At 34.2% G+C, this 17,477-nt stretch overlaps 1 protein-coding gene across 12 annotated transcripts in view; it reads left to right on the top strand.

The window, feature by feature from the left end:
* AQP9 (aquaporin 9) overlaps positions 1-17,477 on the top strand; it is a 94,056-nt gene that overhangs the window by 58,996 nt on the left and 17,583 nt on the right. For all 12 annotated transcript variants that reach the window (XM_007479679.3, XM_007479675.3, XM_007479673.3 and 9 more), the window contains one exon: positions 6,899-7,025. In XM_007479679.3, coding sequence (XP_007479741.1) covers positions 6,899-7,025 — 127 coding nt within the window. The remainder of the gene's footprint in view (positions 1-6,898; positions 7,026-17,477) is intronic.

Here is a 17,477-nt window from a genome sequence, read left to right as displayed (position 1 = left end):
GGGCAAGCATAGTCAGTAAAAGCTTGAAAGAGGAAGAAGTCCTTGAACTGGACTTTTATAGAATTTGAAGAAGTTAGGCAGCAGCAAGGAAAGGTCATTCCATGAAAAGGTAGAAGGGGTTGAATGGGGCACAAGGAATGTATACTCCATTTCCACCGGGTTATGGAGGCAGTCCCTTCTATATTTCTAAGCAAGTTGAAGATCATAATCAAGAGCTGAAAGAATGTATGAAAAAACTGAGGCCTTGAGAGATTTCCTGTTTCAGCATCACGCAGGAAGTCAGTCACTAGCAAGTTGAGATTTGAACTTATACCCTTTGACTAATACTTTTTTTTTTCACTTAATCAAACTACCATTTAAAGAAAGGCTAATAGTGTATAGTCCTGGTAGAAATTCTGTCAACAAAACAATATGATGATGATTGATGATGATGATGGACAATTATTTGGTATAAAACTTTGTAAAAGCAAAACAAAACAAAACAAAACAAAATAACCTTTCATGTAATATCTCATTTGGACCTCATAATAACTTGGATGATATGACTCATTTTATAGCAAAGTATGGTTCGGTCAATAACTAGTCAGCCAACTAGTGTTAGAACTGAGAAATCCAGATTTCTTCTGATTCTGAGTCCTGTACTCTTTCTAGTATAGCAGGCATAAACCATTTAAGAGTCAATCCTGGGGGCAGCTGGATAGCTCAGTGGATTTAGAACCAGACCTGGAGATGGGAGATCCTAGGTTCAAATCTGGTCTCAGACACTTCCCAGCTGTGTGACCCTGGGCAAGTCACTTGACCCCCATTGCCTAGCTCTTACCACTCTTCTGCCTAGGAGCCAATACACAGTATTGACTCCAAGATGGAAGGTAAGGGTTTAAAAAAAAAAAGAGTCAATCCTATGCTTTTCTAGTTGGGGAAGGATAGGTGGGAAATAGTGTACTGAAAATTCATAGATAATCACAGACTGAATCACCAATTCCTGTAGCAATATAGTATCATTACTCAACATGTTCAAGGTCAGCCTTATTGGTAGGATGGATACATATGTGGGTGTAATAGAAGAGAAGCAAATAGGGCAAGAAATAGGCAGATTTGGGGGAGGAATAAAATTACTTTCAAAACTGCAATCAAAAATTTTAAATTTAGGAGGGCTTTGGAAAATCTCACCTGCAATATCCTGTTCTGCACAAAAGTGATGTCTGATTAGTACAGAATTTAGCTCTCAGTTCTCTCAGCTACTCACCATGTAAATTGCCCTTCCTATTAAAGGAGAAGACATTTTAGCATCTTGAATTTCTGAGGGCAACATTAATCACAATGAAATTTGACAGAGCAAAGACCTTGTTTGACTAATAAAGTGATTTAAAGCTCTCTAGTGTACCTGCATCAGAAATGATGAGCCAGAAAATGCTCTCCCAATGGGAGATCTACACTAACGACATCATAAACTTTTTGTGTATTATCGTTATTTTGTGATCCATTGTGGGTTTGTTCAGGTCAGTATTATTTATAAAGGAATATAATCTCTTACTGGGCAAGGATGCTATCTAGTATCAAAGGACATGAGTTCAGATCACATTATGCTTACTGCCTAAATGACCATGGGCAAGTCACTTAACTATCTTGGTTCTTATTTTCCTCATCTATAAAATGAAGGTGTCTGAGAAGTCTTCAAGCTCTATGATTCTCATAATGATATAGCCACGCTTCTTTGCCTAGTTTCTATAACCAATCATCTCTTTAGATCTGCTCTTTCAAGGAAAAACACTGCCAAAAGACCAGTGAATTTAGAATTTGTCTTGAGGATTGGGCTAGATTAAGTGAAAAGAATGGTTTTTAGTTATGAGTTATTGCAATATGGGCCTTAGACAAATAAAGGTAAATCTCCCCTAGAAACTGAGAAGATATAAAATGGTCCCATGGAGTCCACCTCAAAAGTGAAAATGGGGTTTGACTTTATTGCAATTTTATTTTCAGATACTCAGAGAGTAGCAGCTAAATCTATGACTAAATTTGAAGATAATTATATGAATCTGGTTGCTAAACCAGTGTGCCGGTCTCTAATAATTAGTCTTCCTACTTCTCCCTAAAACCTGGTAGTCTGAAAAGCCAATAGGTCTTAGAATTTTAGGGTTGGAAGGGCTTTTATAGTCCTTTCCTGACTTCAGGTAGTGCCTGAAAAATTATATATGTATGTATGTGTGTATAAATAAACATTTATTTTATGTGCATAATACATATGTATATGTGTACATGTATACTTACATGCCTGTATGTGTGGATTTGTACATATTTGTATATATGTGTGTATGTGTATATACATGTATATATATATACATATATGAATGTGTTTTCATGTTTAAAGTTTTTCAGAGAGAAGCACCATAAATAAAATGGATGAGATTTCTTCTTGGAATCTGAGGACTTGGATTTGATTCCCAGATCTGTTGGGCAAATTAGCTAAGCTCTCTAGATTGTCAAATGAGGGAGCTGGACTAGCCTTTTGTCTTTTTTACCTCACATTATTTTTTAAAAAATGTTTTTCCATGGTTAAATGATTCCTGTTCTCTCCCTCCCTCCCTCCACCCCCCAGAGCTGACAAGCAATTCATCTGGTTTATACATGTCTTATTACTCAAAACCTATTTCCATATTACTCATATTTGTAATAGAGCAATCTTTTAAAGACTCCAACCCCATGGCAAAAAATTGGAAAATGAGGGGATGCCCTTCAATTGGGGAATGACTGAACAAATTGTGGTATCTGGTGGTGATGGAATACTATTGTGTTCAAAGGATAATAAAGTGGAGGAATTCCATGGAGACTGAAACAACCTCCAGGAAGTGATGCAGAGCGAGAGGAGCAGAACCAGGAAAACATTGTACACAGAGACTGATACACTGCGGTACAATCGAATGTAATGAACTCCTTTAGTAGCAATGCAGTGATCCTGAACAACCCAGAGGGATATAGGAGAAAAAAACACTATCCACATTCAGAGGAAAAATTGTGGGAGTGAAAACACCAAAGAAAAACAAGTGCTTGATTACATAGGTCAAGGGGGATATGATTGGGGATGTAGACTCTGAATGATCATCCTCATTCAAACATCAACAACATGGAAATAGGTTTTGATCAAGGACACATGTAAAACCCAGTGGAATTTCACGTCAGTTACGGGAAGGGGTGGTGGGAGGGGAGGGAAAGAATATGATTCTTGTAAATAAGGAAAAAATGTTCTAAATTGACAAATTAAAATTTCAAAAATAAAGATAAAATAGCTGGGTCTAAAAGACCTCTATGTCTTATCCGTAAAAAACAAATAAACAAACAAACTCCAACCCCAAATCATATACCTAAATAAGTGACAAAGTGTATATTTTTCTTCTATATTTCTACTCTTATATTTCTATCTCTAGATGTGGATAGCATTCTTTTTCCTAACTTCCATGGGATTGTTCTTGATCATTGCATTACTATTAGTAGCAAAGTCTATTATATTTGTTTGTTCCACAATGTTTCAGTTACTGTGCACAATGTTCTCCTGGTTCTTCTCATTCTTCTCATTTCATTTTGCATCAGTTCATGGAGGTCTTTCCAGTTCATATAGAAATCAAGCAGTTCATCATTCCTTATGGCACAATAGTATTCCATCACCATCATATTCCCCAATTAAGAGACACCCCCTCACTTTCTAATTTTTTGCCACCACAAAAAGCACAGCTATAAATACTTAGGTACAAACTTTTTTTATCTCTTTGGGGTACAAAACCAGTAGTGGTATATTCTTGTATGATCAAAGGGCATGCAATATTTTAAAGACCTTTGCCTTGCCTTCTGTTATAGAATCAATACTAAGCATTGGTTCAAAGGCAGAAGAGTGGTAAAGGCTAGGCATATGGGATTAAGTGATTTGTCCAGCATCACATAGCTAGGAAGTATCTCAGGCTAGATATTGAACCCAGAGACTCCCATCACCAGACCTGGCCTTCTTCCATTGTGCTACCTAACTGCCCTGGACTAAATGATTTCTAAGGTTTTTTCTTGCTCCAAATAAAATGACTCTAAGATATTTAAAGAAATTTCTTCCATAATGCCTTTACTGACCTATTTAGCAAATGCCACTGTCAGAAAATTCTTCTTTTTACCTTATCTCTCATACTACAGTTTAAGCTCATTAATTTGTGGTTCACTCTTGAGAAAAATGGAGAATGACTTATGGCTGTGCTAACTTGTGTATGTTCTTTACAGATATTTATATTTTTTCAACTTTTGTTGATGCCTTTTGTTGTGTGGTTATATGGCAGTGGTTTCTGGATATACTTCACCCTCACTTCTTTCTCCCTAAAAATTTTCTGGTAACAAACAAAATAGTGAAACAAACCAAGTGACTCAGCTCCTTATATCCCATTTCTCTCCTGAAAGGAATAAGGTACTCTTTTCTTTGGCCAACATTGGTCATGACAATTACTCAGTGTTTGACTTCATTTGGAAATTCATTTTGTTTATATTATAGTCATTTTGGTAGCAGTGAGGAATCACCTGGTTTTTCATTCAGGTCTTACCTTCTATGGAGTCTAACCTGTTCTCTTTGACCTTGTATTTGTGTGATTAAATAGTCTAAATTTTCTTCTTTGATGAATGTTTTGGAAGTTTCTAATTTTTCCAATCTTTCTAGGTCATTTTCAATCTTGACTCTACTCTCCAAAATGCTTGTCAACTTGACATTATTGAACACCGATTGTTATATTAGACATCCATTGAATAGATATTATTGAGGAACTGTTGTGTAAAGAGCCAATCAATTTATTGGGAGAGACAATGCACATACATAAGAAAAGCTGCAGAGAAAAAGTACATAACTTAGTAAAAATCGAGTGGAACAAACAGAAGTAGAATATAGTGGCCACTGGACCTTTAAACACAGAGGGATGCAATGCCTCCTTAAATTCACCTTTGTTCCATTTTCTTCCTCCTTAGGAATGTGATGAGGTCATACCACAAAACAGAATGGGAGAACCATTACTATTGAATCTCTCAAGACCTCACTAAATATTCTCTGTCCCCTGGCTTGGGCTCGGGTTCGAGTCCTCTGATGAATACTAGCTATGCATCCCTGGGCAAGTCACTTAACATCTCAGTGTCTGAAGAAAACTCTCTTAAGATCACAGGGTATAAATCTCCAGTGGAATTAGAGGAAGGTCTTCACTAGGAATTCTACACTTGGAAAAATCACAAATTTGGTCAGAAAAGAAAATGGATAATTTTTGTAAGGAGAATGATCCTACCTACTATAGTCCTTTAAATTGGGAAACTTCTCCAAGTCAAAATGAAAGCTATTTCTAGGAGTAGTCTCTCCATAAGAAGTGAATCACACATTACCAAAATAAACATTTGGGGCTTTCATCAGTTAGGAGGAGGTCATGGGGCAGTGCTCCACCTCATTTACAAATCCCTAAACTAGACTGTCTCCAAACTCCCTCATTTCTCCAGTCTACCAAGACAGATTGACTCATGATCACTTCCATCATATTGCAGTCTCTAATGAGTGCCACATTTTTTCTCACCCTACTGCTTCTCTTCAATCATTTAAATAACTCTCAAAGTCCATTTGCTGACCTCGAGGTGATTTCTTTCTGATTACATTTATTAGACAATAACTCTCTACTCAAAGATACACGTGAATAGTTTGCTATGCCCTTATTTATATAATTGTATTGGTGTCTATGTGTTGTGCTTTTCAGACTGGCTTTTGGATTGTCTCCAATTTACCCTGTCTGTGTCTTATGTGTACATAGTTGTTTGCCTCTCATCTCCCTTATTAGACTGTGTTCTCCTTGAAGGAAAGAGCAGGAAGTTTGTACCTTTCACTTAACACAGTGTCTGACACAAATTAATTAACAAATGCCTATTTGACTTTATTTGATCTAGTTTTCTTGGAGGCAACATGGGCAGTGAGGTGTAACAGTGGATCAAGTGCCAGGCCTGGAGTCAGGAAGACTTATTTTCTCAGACTAGCTATTTGGCCCTGAGCAAGTCACTGTTTCCAGTTAATCCACTGGAGAAGAAAATAGCAAACCACTCTGGTGAAAATTTGCTGAAAATTTTGGATCAAAATTTTTTGCCAAAAAACCCTCAATGGAGTCCCAAAGAGTCAGGCAAGACTGAAACAACTGAAGAACAGCCACAATTTAGGGAGTATTTAGATGGCAGTGCCTAAGTCTTCAAAAAAATTATTGATATCTTTTGTTTTTATATCACCTTCATTTTCCACTATATTCCCTTATATTCTAAAGCCTATGAACCCCTTTTGAAAATAATGTTTTCAAATTCATAAAATAAAACACAGGTTTAGAAAGAAAAGTGAATCTCTTTTTAACAAAGAGTTTAAAAGGCATTAAAAAAGTTTAGCAAAACTAAGAAGTCCATTGACCATGTCCAGTATTATATGCAATATCCCATATCTAAAGTCCCCAATCACTGCAAAGAAGGGGAAAAGACATTCTTATATTTCTTCTTTGCAGCCCACTTAGTCATTATAATTATACTGTGTTCAGTTTTTATTTTATTTTATGTCATTCTTTACATTAACACTGGTACACTTATTTTGTGTATTGTTTTCCTGGTTTTACTTACTTCAATTATTACCAATTCATTCAAGTATCTCCAGACTTTTTTCTATTTCATTGTTTTTTTTATAGCACAGTAGGGTCCATTACATTCATTTACAAAAACTTAATTATCTGTTCTCTAATCAATTGGCGTTATACTTTGTTTTGGTTGTATTACTCCCCAAGATGCCACTATGAATAGATTTTAGTATATATTTCTATTGCCTTTTACTTTGACATGAGCAATCTGGTTTACCTTTTGTCTTCTTCCTTTCACTCTCTAGGTCCTTGGATGTGGTAGTATAGCCCAAGCAGTCCTCAGCCGGGGGATCCTGGGTCAAATTATAACCATAAATGCTGGCTTTTCAGCAGCCGTTGCACTGGGTGTTTATGTGTCTGGTGGTGTCTCTGGTAAGTAATACTTTATTTCACAATACTCCTTTCATATCACTGAATTGTCTTCTACACTCTGTAAACTACCAATAAGAAAAAGGATGTTTTAGCATCATCATAATAATAGCTAACATTTATATAGCTCATGTGCCAGGCACTGAGCTAAGTGCTTTGCCATTATTATCTCACGTGGTCCTCACAACAAACCTAGACAGTGAGTGCCATTTGTTATTCAGTTATTTCAGTCACATCCTACTCTTTGTGACTCCATTTAGGATTTTCTTGGAAAAGACTCTAGAGTAGTGGACACTTCCTTTTCTACCTCATTTTACAAGATGAGGAAATTGAGGCAAATGGTATTAAATGATTTGGCCAGGATCATAGCACTCAGAAGTGTCTGAGGTCAGATGTGAATCCAGGTCTTCTTGACTCCAGGGCTGGTGCTCTATCTATTCTGAAACACCTGGTAGCCTCCAAATTTTTTGTTGTTCAGTGGTTTCAGTCAGGGCTAACTCTTCATAACCCTTTTTGGGAATTGCTTAGCAAAGACACTGGAGAGATTTACCAATTCCTTCTTTAGCTCATTTTATAGATGAAGAACTGAGGCAAATACAATTAAGTGACTTGATTAGGGTCACACAGCTAAAAAAGTGTCTGAGTCCAGATTAGCACTCAAGAAGATGAATAATCTTCCCAACTACAGACTCACCACTCTATCCATTCTGCCCCCCCCTACTATTTTCATTTTACAGATAAGAAAACTAAGACAAAAGGAGGTCAAGTGACTTGTCCAATGTTACATAACTAGTAATTATCTGAGGATGCATTTGAACTCAGGTCTTCCTGATGCCAAGCTTGTTGTTCTATCCATTGTGCTATCTAACTGCCTTAAAAAATGTGACATCTAAAAAATATACCATAAAAATAGCTCAGTGATTCAGGTTCACCATATGCAAGTGGCAGAGCCTTCAGCTGCAATATGCCTTTAAAGCCTAGACCTGTTTCAAACCTTCTTTGGAATGGTAAAACAGTGTTGGTTCAAGTATCCAGGGAAGTCCAGTACAACCAAATGACCCTATCGTAGATAGGATAATGACAAGTTTTACCTTAAGGGTTCTGATTAACTTAAGAGAAAGGGGAAAACCTAAAGTAGTCCTTTCTCTTTCCAGTACTTCTGCCCTGCTAATTTTTAAATCTGTAAAACCCCCATCATCTACCTTCTCTATTCCTTCTCTTGTGACACTGAGTATTTTTTTATAAAGTCCATTTTCTAATTGGATTCATTTGGAATTTGGACTTTCTTAACCTTGTATGGGTCTCTATCTCTGTAGGGTAATCCTTTTTATTAATCTTTTATTGATTCCTCATCATAATTGTTATAACCCTTCCAAACCTCTTTAACTCATCTCTCCATATCTACCTTTCACCTTCCCTCCCTCCTTTTCTTAAAAAAAGTTACTTGTTTGTTACATTAAAATTCTCACACACACAAAGTATCTCTCCCACTGCCCTCCCTCCATGCACTAGAGAAAGCATCATTTAACAAAAAGCTCTATGTATATATAAAACTGTCTTGTTTCTATGCATCAGTTCTTTCTCTGGTGGTGGGCATACACAGGTTATTCTTCAAACAATATTTCTGTTGCTGTTCTATTGGTTCTATTCACTTAACTCTTCATCATTTCAAATAGGTCTTTCCTTTTCTTTTTCTTCCTAAAATTAACCTGCTGAAGGAAGCTTGTTTTATTTAAATCGTGTCTCTTTGTACCTAGCATTGGGCTCTATATTCAGTAGGTGTGGCTCTTTCCTACTGGAAGAGGGAGGAAATCCAAAATCCCTCAGTCTTCCTTAACCATTGTCTGAGACTTTTGCTACCAATGCCAGACCCTCCAGTACTAGGCTTGTTTCCACCTGAACCCCTTGACCAGGGCATCAAGACACCAGGCCTAATCAGGAGTGAAACATATTTACATGGTATTTTCTGACTTCAGAGATCATATTGTAAAGATTAAAATTAATATCTAATACTCCAAGTGTTATATTTAATAATACTTAATAAATATTTAACTTGAAGCAAAAGGAAAGGTAAAGCTAGGAAAGACCATGAGTTTCCCCCGCCTCCACATCTATCCAGAAAGCTTGCCCCAGGCAGAACCGAAACCAAATATGAAATCAATATCATGAGGCATGTACATGAAAGGGAAAAGGGGATTGTGGGAAATGTAGTCTCTAGAGTTCAAGATTCTAATTAATACAATATTCTACTATCTTGGGATGTGGCAAAGAAATTGGGACTGGATGTCTATCCAGTCAAACTTCGGAGAACCCCAGTCACCAAGTATTTTCTTTTTCCCTATTATTATTTGGGATGGAATTAGTTGGTGTTGCTCTCTATTGGCATAAGACTCTCATGTGTAATCCTCAGGCAAATGGTAGCTGCCCATCATATATAACTTGTATAGTTTTCCCACTCCAATTTATACTGTGAGGAGATAGATGTCTAGGGGAAAATTACTACCATTTTTCACTTTTTCATCCTCATTTACTTTAGTTCTATCTCTCCTGAGCCCTTTTCTATTTCTCCCCTTTCTTTCTGTCCTACAGAATCCCATCTTCCTACTCTTGTAGAATTCTAACTTCTCACAGAAGGCACTGCATCCCTGGCCAGCTTCCCTAGTACTGAGTACAATTTTAAGACTCCTTGCACATTGGGCTAGGAGGAAGTGCTATCCTCCTTGTTCCTCTCTGCTACTTATAGATCCTCTACTGCTATTACTAGTAGTCTTTTCTTCAAGTTCACCATATTCTTTTGGATGACCATAAGGTCCTTGTTTTGTTTTTGTTTTTTATTAATAGAATTTGTTTACAGGATTGTGAATTGATCCAAGCATTCTGGAAGGCAATTTAGAATTATGCCCAAATGATCCAGTAAAACCACTGCTAGGTTTGTATCCTAAAAAGATTTTTTAAAATGGGAAAGGATCGGTTTGTACAAAAATATTTATAGCTGTATCTTTTGTGGTGGCGAAAAAATTGGAAAATGAGGGAATGTCTCTATTGGGGACTGGCTGAACAAGTTGTAGTATATGATGGTGATGGAATTCTATTGTGCTCTAAGGAATGATGAATCGAAGGATTTTTTTTAACCCTTACCTTCCGTCTTGGAGTCAATACTGTGTATTGGCTCCAAGGCAGAAGAGTGGTAAGGGCTAGGCAATGGGGGTTAAGTGACTTGCCCAAGGTCACACAACTAGGAAGTGGCTGAGGCCAGATTTTAACCTAGGACCTCCCGTCTCTAGAACTGGCTCCTAATCCACTGAGATACCCAGCTGCCCCCTGAATCGATGGATTTTTATAAGAACTGGAAAGACCCACATGAACTGATGTGGAGTAAATAAGCAGAACCAGGAGAACATTATACGCGGTAATTGAAACATTTGATGATCAAATGTAATTGGCTTTGCTACTAAAAGCAATGAAATGATCTAGGATAATTCTGAGGGACTTATGAGAAAGAACGCTATCCACATCCAGAGAAAGAACTGTGGGAGTAGAAAAAAGAAGAAAACATATGATTTATCATTTGTATACATGGGTATATGATTTGTGGTTTTAGTTTTTAAAAATTATTACAAAAATGAATAATATGGAAATAGATTTTGAGTTACAATATATGTATAACCCAGTGATACTGCTTGTCATCTTTGGGAGTGGGGAGGGAAGAGGGAAGGGAGATAAGAATTGTGTAACCATGGAAAAAAATAAAAAACATTGCTTAAAAAAGTAAAATTAAATTAACTTGCTCATCATTTCTTTATGCACAGTAGTAGTCAGATAGGTCTAATCTAAACTTTGGTTTTGTTTTTTTTTTTGTAGTGCTTCAAAATTATTCAAAGTAGTTGCTCATAACTCTGAGAAAGGAGTTCCTCTTCAATAAAATTTGTTCAGCTCTTAAAAAAAAAAATCCTATGTCACAACTCATTTAGCCATTCCTCAATTAAGGGGGGTATCCCTTCAGTTTCTAGTTTTTCACCCCTGCAAAGAAAGTTGCTATAAGTATCTTAGAACATATAAACTCTCTTCCTTTTGACAAACCTAATGACGTTATTATCAGGTATGGCATATACAGTTTTATAACTTTTTAGGCATAATTCCAAATTGCTCTCCAAAATTGTTGGATGAAGTTACAGTTTCACCAAAGTGTATTAGTGTTCCCATTTTCCCACATCCCCTCCAATATATGTCATTTTATCATTTTAACTTAAGAGGTATAAAATGATATTTCAGAGTTATTTTGATTTGTATTCATGTAATTAATAATGATTTAAGGAATTTTTCATATATTTACATTTTGCTTTGTTTTTTTTTTCAAAAATATAAGATTATATGTTTTAGATGTGAGAGTTCTATTTAAGAATCTGTTTATAAATACCACCACCACTACCCCCAACAATTTTCTGCTTTCTTTCTAATCTTAGCTACGTTAGTTTTAATTGAAGATCTTTTTAATTTAATGCAAAATTGTCTTTTTTACATCTCACAATGCTTTTTTGTCTCTTGTTCATTCATAAATTCTTCTCCTATCCATGAAATTGATAGGTAATATGTTTCATGCTATAATTTACTTATGATATCTCCCTTTATGCCTAGATCATATATCCATTTTGATCTTGTTAAAGAGTGTAGGATATTAGTCTATATCTGGTTTCTGCCAAACTGCTTTCCAGTTTTCCCAACAATTTTTACCAAATAGCAAATTCTTATCCCAAAAGCTTGGATCTTTATTTTTGGCAAATACAAGGCTACTATAACTTTTTTATTGTTGTTGTTGTTGTTCTTGTTCTTGTTCTTGTTTTTGTATTTCTATTCTGTTCTGCTGATCTACTTTTCTATTTCTTAGATGGTACCAGATAGTTTTTTTCTTACTGCTTTATAAAGTTTATGTTTTACTGCTTTATAATATAGTTTAAAATTTGTTACTTACAGGTCTCCTTCCTTTACATTTTACAAAATTAATTCCTTTGATATTTTTGATATTTCATTTTTTCAAATGATTTTCATTATTTTTTCTAGTTCAATAAAACTATTTTTTGGCAGTTTAATAGGCATGGCATTGAATAAGTAAATGAGTTAGAACTGTCATTTTAATTATATTGGCTCTGCCCACCCATGAACAATTAATATTTCTCCAATCATTTCAACATGATTTTATTTGTTTTAAAAGTGTCATAATTATTATTATATGTTATATATAATACATAATTAAAATTTTTAAGATGTTCATAAAGTTACTGAGTTCATTTTGGCAGGTACACTCCTATGTAGTTTGTTCTATCTATGGTAATTTTAAATGACTTCTCTTACTAGGTCTCCTTGCATGATTTTGTTAGTGATATAGAGAAATACCGATGATTTTTGTGGCTTTATTATGTAATCCTGCTACTTAAAAAAGAATCAACTAATTTTTCAGTTTGATCTTTAAATTTTTCCATATAAATATTATGACAAATACAAAGGTTTATTACCTCTTTGCCCTTTCTGATGCCTTCATTTTCTTTTTCTTATTGCTATTGCTAACATTTCTTATACAATATTAAATAACACCAGTAAAAATGGGCATCCTTATTTCACTCTTGATTTTATAAGGTTTTTAATTTATCACCATTACAAATATTTGCTAATGGTTGTAGGAATGTACTTACTATCATTCTAAAGAATTTTTATGTTTTTAATTTTGTTAATTTAATTTTTATATTTTATATTTATGTTTCAAGTGTTTTTAACAGATGTTAGTGTTGATTTTGACCAAAGCTTTTTTCTATCTGAATTGATAATACTCATGTGATGTTTGTTACTTTTATTGTTAATATAATAAATTATGCTAAAATTTTCCTTATAGTAAACCATCCTGGCTACCAGTATACATCTTGATCAGAATATATAATCTTAGTGATATATTGTTGTAGTCTCCTGGTTAATATTTTATTTAGGATTTTTTACTATATTCATTAATGTTAGCCTATAATATTCTCTATTTTTGCTCTTCTTGCTTTAGGTATAAGTTCTATATTTGTTTCATAAAAAGAGTTTGCCAGAACACCTTCTTTACCAATTCTTCTAAATAATCTATTAAATATTAGAATTAGAATATCTCTGAATGTTTGGTAAAATTCATTTGTATATACAAACTGTATCTGATGCTTTTTTTCCTTAAAAATTAATTTATGGTTTGCATGTTTTTCTTTTTCTAAAACAAGTTTATTTTAGATAACTATTTCTTCCTTTGTTAGTCTAGACAATTTATATTTTTGTATGTATTCTTTCATTTCACTTAATTTTTAAATTTGGTGGCATATAATTAGGCAAAATAATACCTAATAATTTCTTTAATTTTATCTTCATTAATAGTAAGTTCATCCTTTTCATTTCTGATCCTAGTGATTTGGTTTTCTTCTCTTTTAAAAAAATTAACTAATGGTTTATCTATTTTGTTCATTTTTTCCGTAAAACCAAATCAGTTTTATTTATTAACGCAATTACTTTCTTAAATTTAATTTTGTTAATTTCACTTTTAGTTTTTAGGATTTCCAATTTGGTTTTTAATTTTTAATTTTAATGTATTTTTTTTAGTTTTTTTAATTGTATACCCAATTCATTGATATGTTCTTTATTTTTTGATATTAATATTTAGATATATACATTTCTCCCTAATTACTACTTTCATTGTATCCCATAGATTTTGGCATATTTCCCTCATTATTATCATTTTCTTTAATGAAATTATTTATTGTTTCTAGGACTTGTTCTTTAATCCATACATTCTGTAAGATTATGTTATTTAGTCTCTAATTTTCATCAGGTGTTTCAATGACTTATAAATATGATTTTTACTGTATTACAATCTATAAAAGATGCATTTAAAATTTCTGCTTTTCTGCATTTAGCTATAAAGGTGTTTTGTCTTAACTCAGGTCAATTTTGTAAAGGTACCATTACCCACTGAGAAACAGGTATACTCCTTTCTGTTTCCATTCAGTTCTCTCCAGATATCTAAATAATTTAAGATTGTATTAATCTCCTTGACTCCTTTCTTATTTGTTTTTTTTTTTGGTTAGATTTTTCTAGTTCAAAGAAGGGAAGTTTAAAGTCTCCTACTATTTTAGTTTTGTTTTTCATTTATATTTGTAATTCCTTTAGTTTTTCCTTGAAAAATCTGGATGCTATACTATTTGGTACATATAGGCTTAGTATGGATAATGCTTTATTTGAGACGTTTTGCATGTGGTTGCTTTGCTCTCACTATTCCATACTGAATCAGCGTCTTGCTCTTCTTTGTCTCCATAAAAATTTTCAGTGGTTAAGGGTTTTTTGTTTGTTTCTTTGTTTTTCTGTTATCTCATTTTCCCAGTCTTTTTTCTTTTTTCTTTTCTTTTCTTTTCTTTTCTTTTCTTTTCTTTTCTTTTCTTTTCTTTTCTTTTCTTTTCTTTTCTTCTTCTTCTTTTTTTTTTGCCTATGAACTAAGAGTTCTGAAAACTCCTGATTTTGTCTCCTCTGCTGATGGTTTCCATGACTTAGAGCACTATGAACTATTTTTCTCTGTGGCTAGGGTCTTCACCAAAGGCTTGAATGGGCCAAGAACTACAGACTTCTGATGCTCAGTGTAGGTTGGTGTCAGAGTTTGGGATTTCAAGGAATGTTAATCCCATGTTGGCTTAGGCAGGGTCCTAGGATCCCCAAAGTGGTCTATGCCCAAGCTCAGAACCTGGCACAGTAGGTGTGGGGTGGCCAGCCTGCACTTCTCTGTGTGCAGTTTTACTTCCAGTTTTCTCTTATCTCATGAAAACTGACTTTTTCTGCCTACCTTTCAAGTTGTTTTCTATAGAAGAACCCCCTTATTCCCTCTCTTTTTTGGATCTATGACTTTAGTTTTTTTGAGGCATCATTTTAAGTTTGTTTTGGGAGAATTCTTAGAGTGGTTCAGGCTTTTGCCGCTCTTAAGCCACCATCTTGGCTCCACCCCCTTCATTATCTATGATATATTTTAATATAGTATAGTTTCTATGTTCATCTCTTTTACTTAGATCTATTTTGGCTTTAATTTTAGCTGAGATCAATACTGCCTTCCCATTTTATATTTTGTCAACTGAAGCATAACGTTTTACTCCATTACTTTATTTTTATTCTATGCATGTCTCATTTTTAACTGTGTTTCTCTTAAGCAACATATGGTTGGGGTTTGATTTTTGATCCATTCTGCTATCCATTTCATTGAGAATTCATTCCAATCATATTACAGTTTTTAGTTGTGTATTTCCCTTCATTCTATTTTTCCTTTTCTGTATCTTTTTTATACTATTCCTCCTCAGAAATCTTATTTTCTTCTAACCACTACCTCCGTAATCTCACTTCTTCTAAGGGTCTCTTCCTTATTTTCTTCCCACCCATTTATTTTTAGATCAGTCTACCCTTCTAGGGTTCTCTCCCTTAACTCCTCACCTTACTCTCTTAGTTCTTAATCTATTCATCCTTTAAAGGGTTCCTCTTTTACCCCCTCCTCTTATCCTCTTATTTCTCCATATTTCTTCTATTGTTCTCTTATCTTTATCCCTCACCTTCCTATTTCCTCATATGTTAAGAAAATTTTTACCCTTTTTTAGGTGTAGGTTTTCTTTTACCCAAATATGATGAGAATCGGATACTAACACCATCAGCCCTCCATCCCCTACTTCTCTTCACTGTAATATTTCTTTCATTCATACCTTTTTAATATGAGATAATTGTTTCATTTTCTCCCTCTCCATCCAATTTTGTTTTATTTTTTAGTCATTAAATTTTTTTCAACTTGACCTATCTATATATTCTCTTTAAAACTACTCAATTAATATCATCCTAAAGGTTTTATATTTGTCATTTCCCATATGAGAAGCAAATGACCTTTTCAAATCCTTTATAATTCATCTTACATGTTTATCTTCTTATGTTTCTTCTCATTCTTGTAGATCAAAATTTCCATTCAGCTATGGTCTTTTTTTTCCTTCAAGAATATCTGAAAGTCTTTTATTTTATTAAGTAGCCATTTTTTTAATGATAATACTCAACTTTCCTGAGTAGATTATTTTTGGTTGTAAATCCAGCTCCTTTACTCTTTGAAATATTGTGTTCTATGCCCTTCATTGTTTTGCTATAGACATTATTAAACCTAGTGTTAGTCTGAAAGTTCCACAGTATTTTAACTATTGCTTTCTAGTTGCTTGTTGTTTTTTCTCCTTAACCTGGGAATTACAAAACTCAGTCATAATGTTCATGTGAGTTCTTCTGGATTATTTCAAGTTCTATTTTATCTTCTAGTTCCAAAACTTCAGGAAAATTTCTTTAATAATTTCTTCAAGGGTGCAGCTGGGTGGCTCAGTGTATTGAGAGCCATGCCCAGAGATGGGAGGTCCTGGGTTCAAATCTGGCCTCAGACACTTCTTAGCTGAGTGACCCTGGGCAAGTCACTTAACCCCCATTGCCTAGCCCTTACCACTCTTCTGCCTTAGAACCAATACACTGTACTGATTCTAAGAGAGAAGGTAAGGATTTAAAAAAATAATAATAACAATTTCTTCAAGTATAGTATCTAAACACTTTTTGATCACTACCCTTTCAGATAGTCCAAAAATTTTATATTTTCTCTCTTTGATTTCAGGTGAATTGCTTTTGCAATAAGATGTTTCACATTTTCTTTTTTTATTTTTTTAAATCTAGTTTTTTTTTATTAATTTCTTGCCTTAAGAAGTTATCTGCTTCCCTATGCCCAATTCTAATTGTTAATCAGTTATTTTCCTCAGTAAACTTTTGGATTTCTTTTTCCAATTGGTTGATCTTTATTCCATAATTGTCTTGCATTGCTTTTGTTCCCTTAAGTTTTCCTCAACCTTTTTCATTTGGTTTTTAAGGTCTTCTTAAAAGCTCTTCTAAGAACTCTTTTGAGGCTTATGTTCATTTTACAGTTTGTTTCAAGTTTTGGAAGTGAGTTTTTAAAATTTCATTATCTTCAGAATTTGAACACTGGTTTTCTTTACTTGCAAAGTAACTCTATTGGTTGGGCTCTTTTTTGCTTACTTATTTTTTTTATTGTTTTATTTTTAGTGACATATTTCTAATAGATAATTTTATGCTAGCATTGGGTTCTTCTGGATATGTGGGAGATAAGGTTTCAGGGTTCAGCTTTATTGTTGTCATTTCCTGAGCTCTTTAGGGGTCTTTAACTTCATAGATCTTCCAATTTCTATGTTACAAAGTTCCCAGCAACACTGTCACCTTCAATGCTCTTCCTCCTGGCTGTCTCTCCAGGGGCTGTAAGCATTGTCTTACCCCTCTTTTCTGGAGTCACAATCAGGAATTCTGCTTTCCTGGGATTCTTAACTCCTTCCAACCACACTCACTCATGTATATCCACTCCTTTTCTGCAGCCACAATTTGATACAG

Source organism: Monodelphis domestica, chromosome 1, assembly GCF_027887165.1.
Source record: "Monodelphis domestica isolate mMonDom1 chromosome 1, mMonDom1.pri, whole genome shotgun sequence".
Taxonomy (NCBI): Eukaryota; Metazoa; Chordata; class Mammalia; order Didelphimorphia; family Didelphidae; genus Monodelphis; species Monodelphis domestica.
This window is presented reverse-complemented; position numbering and strand designations above follow the sequence as displayed.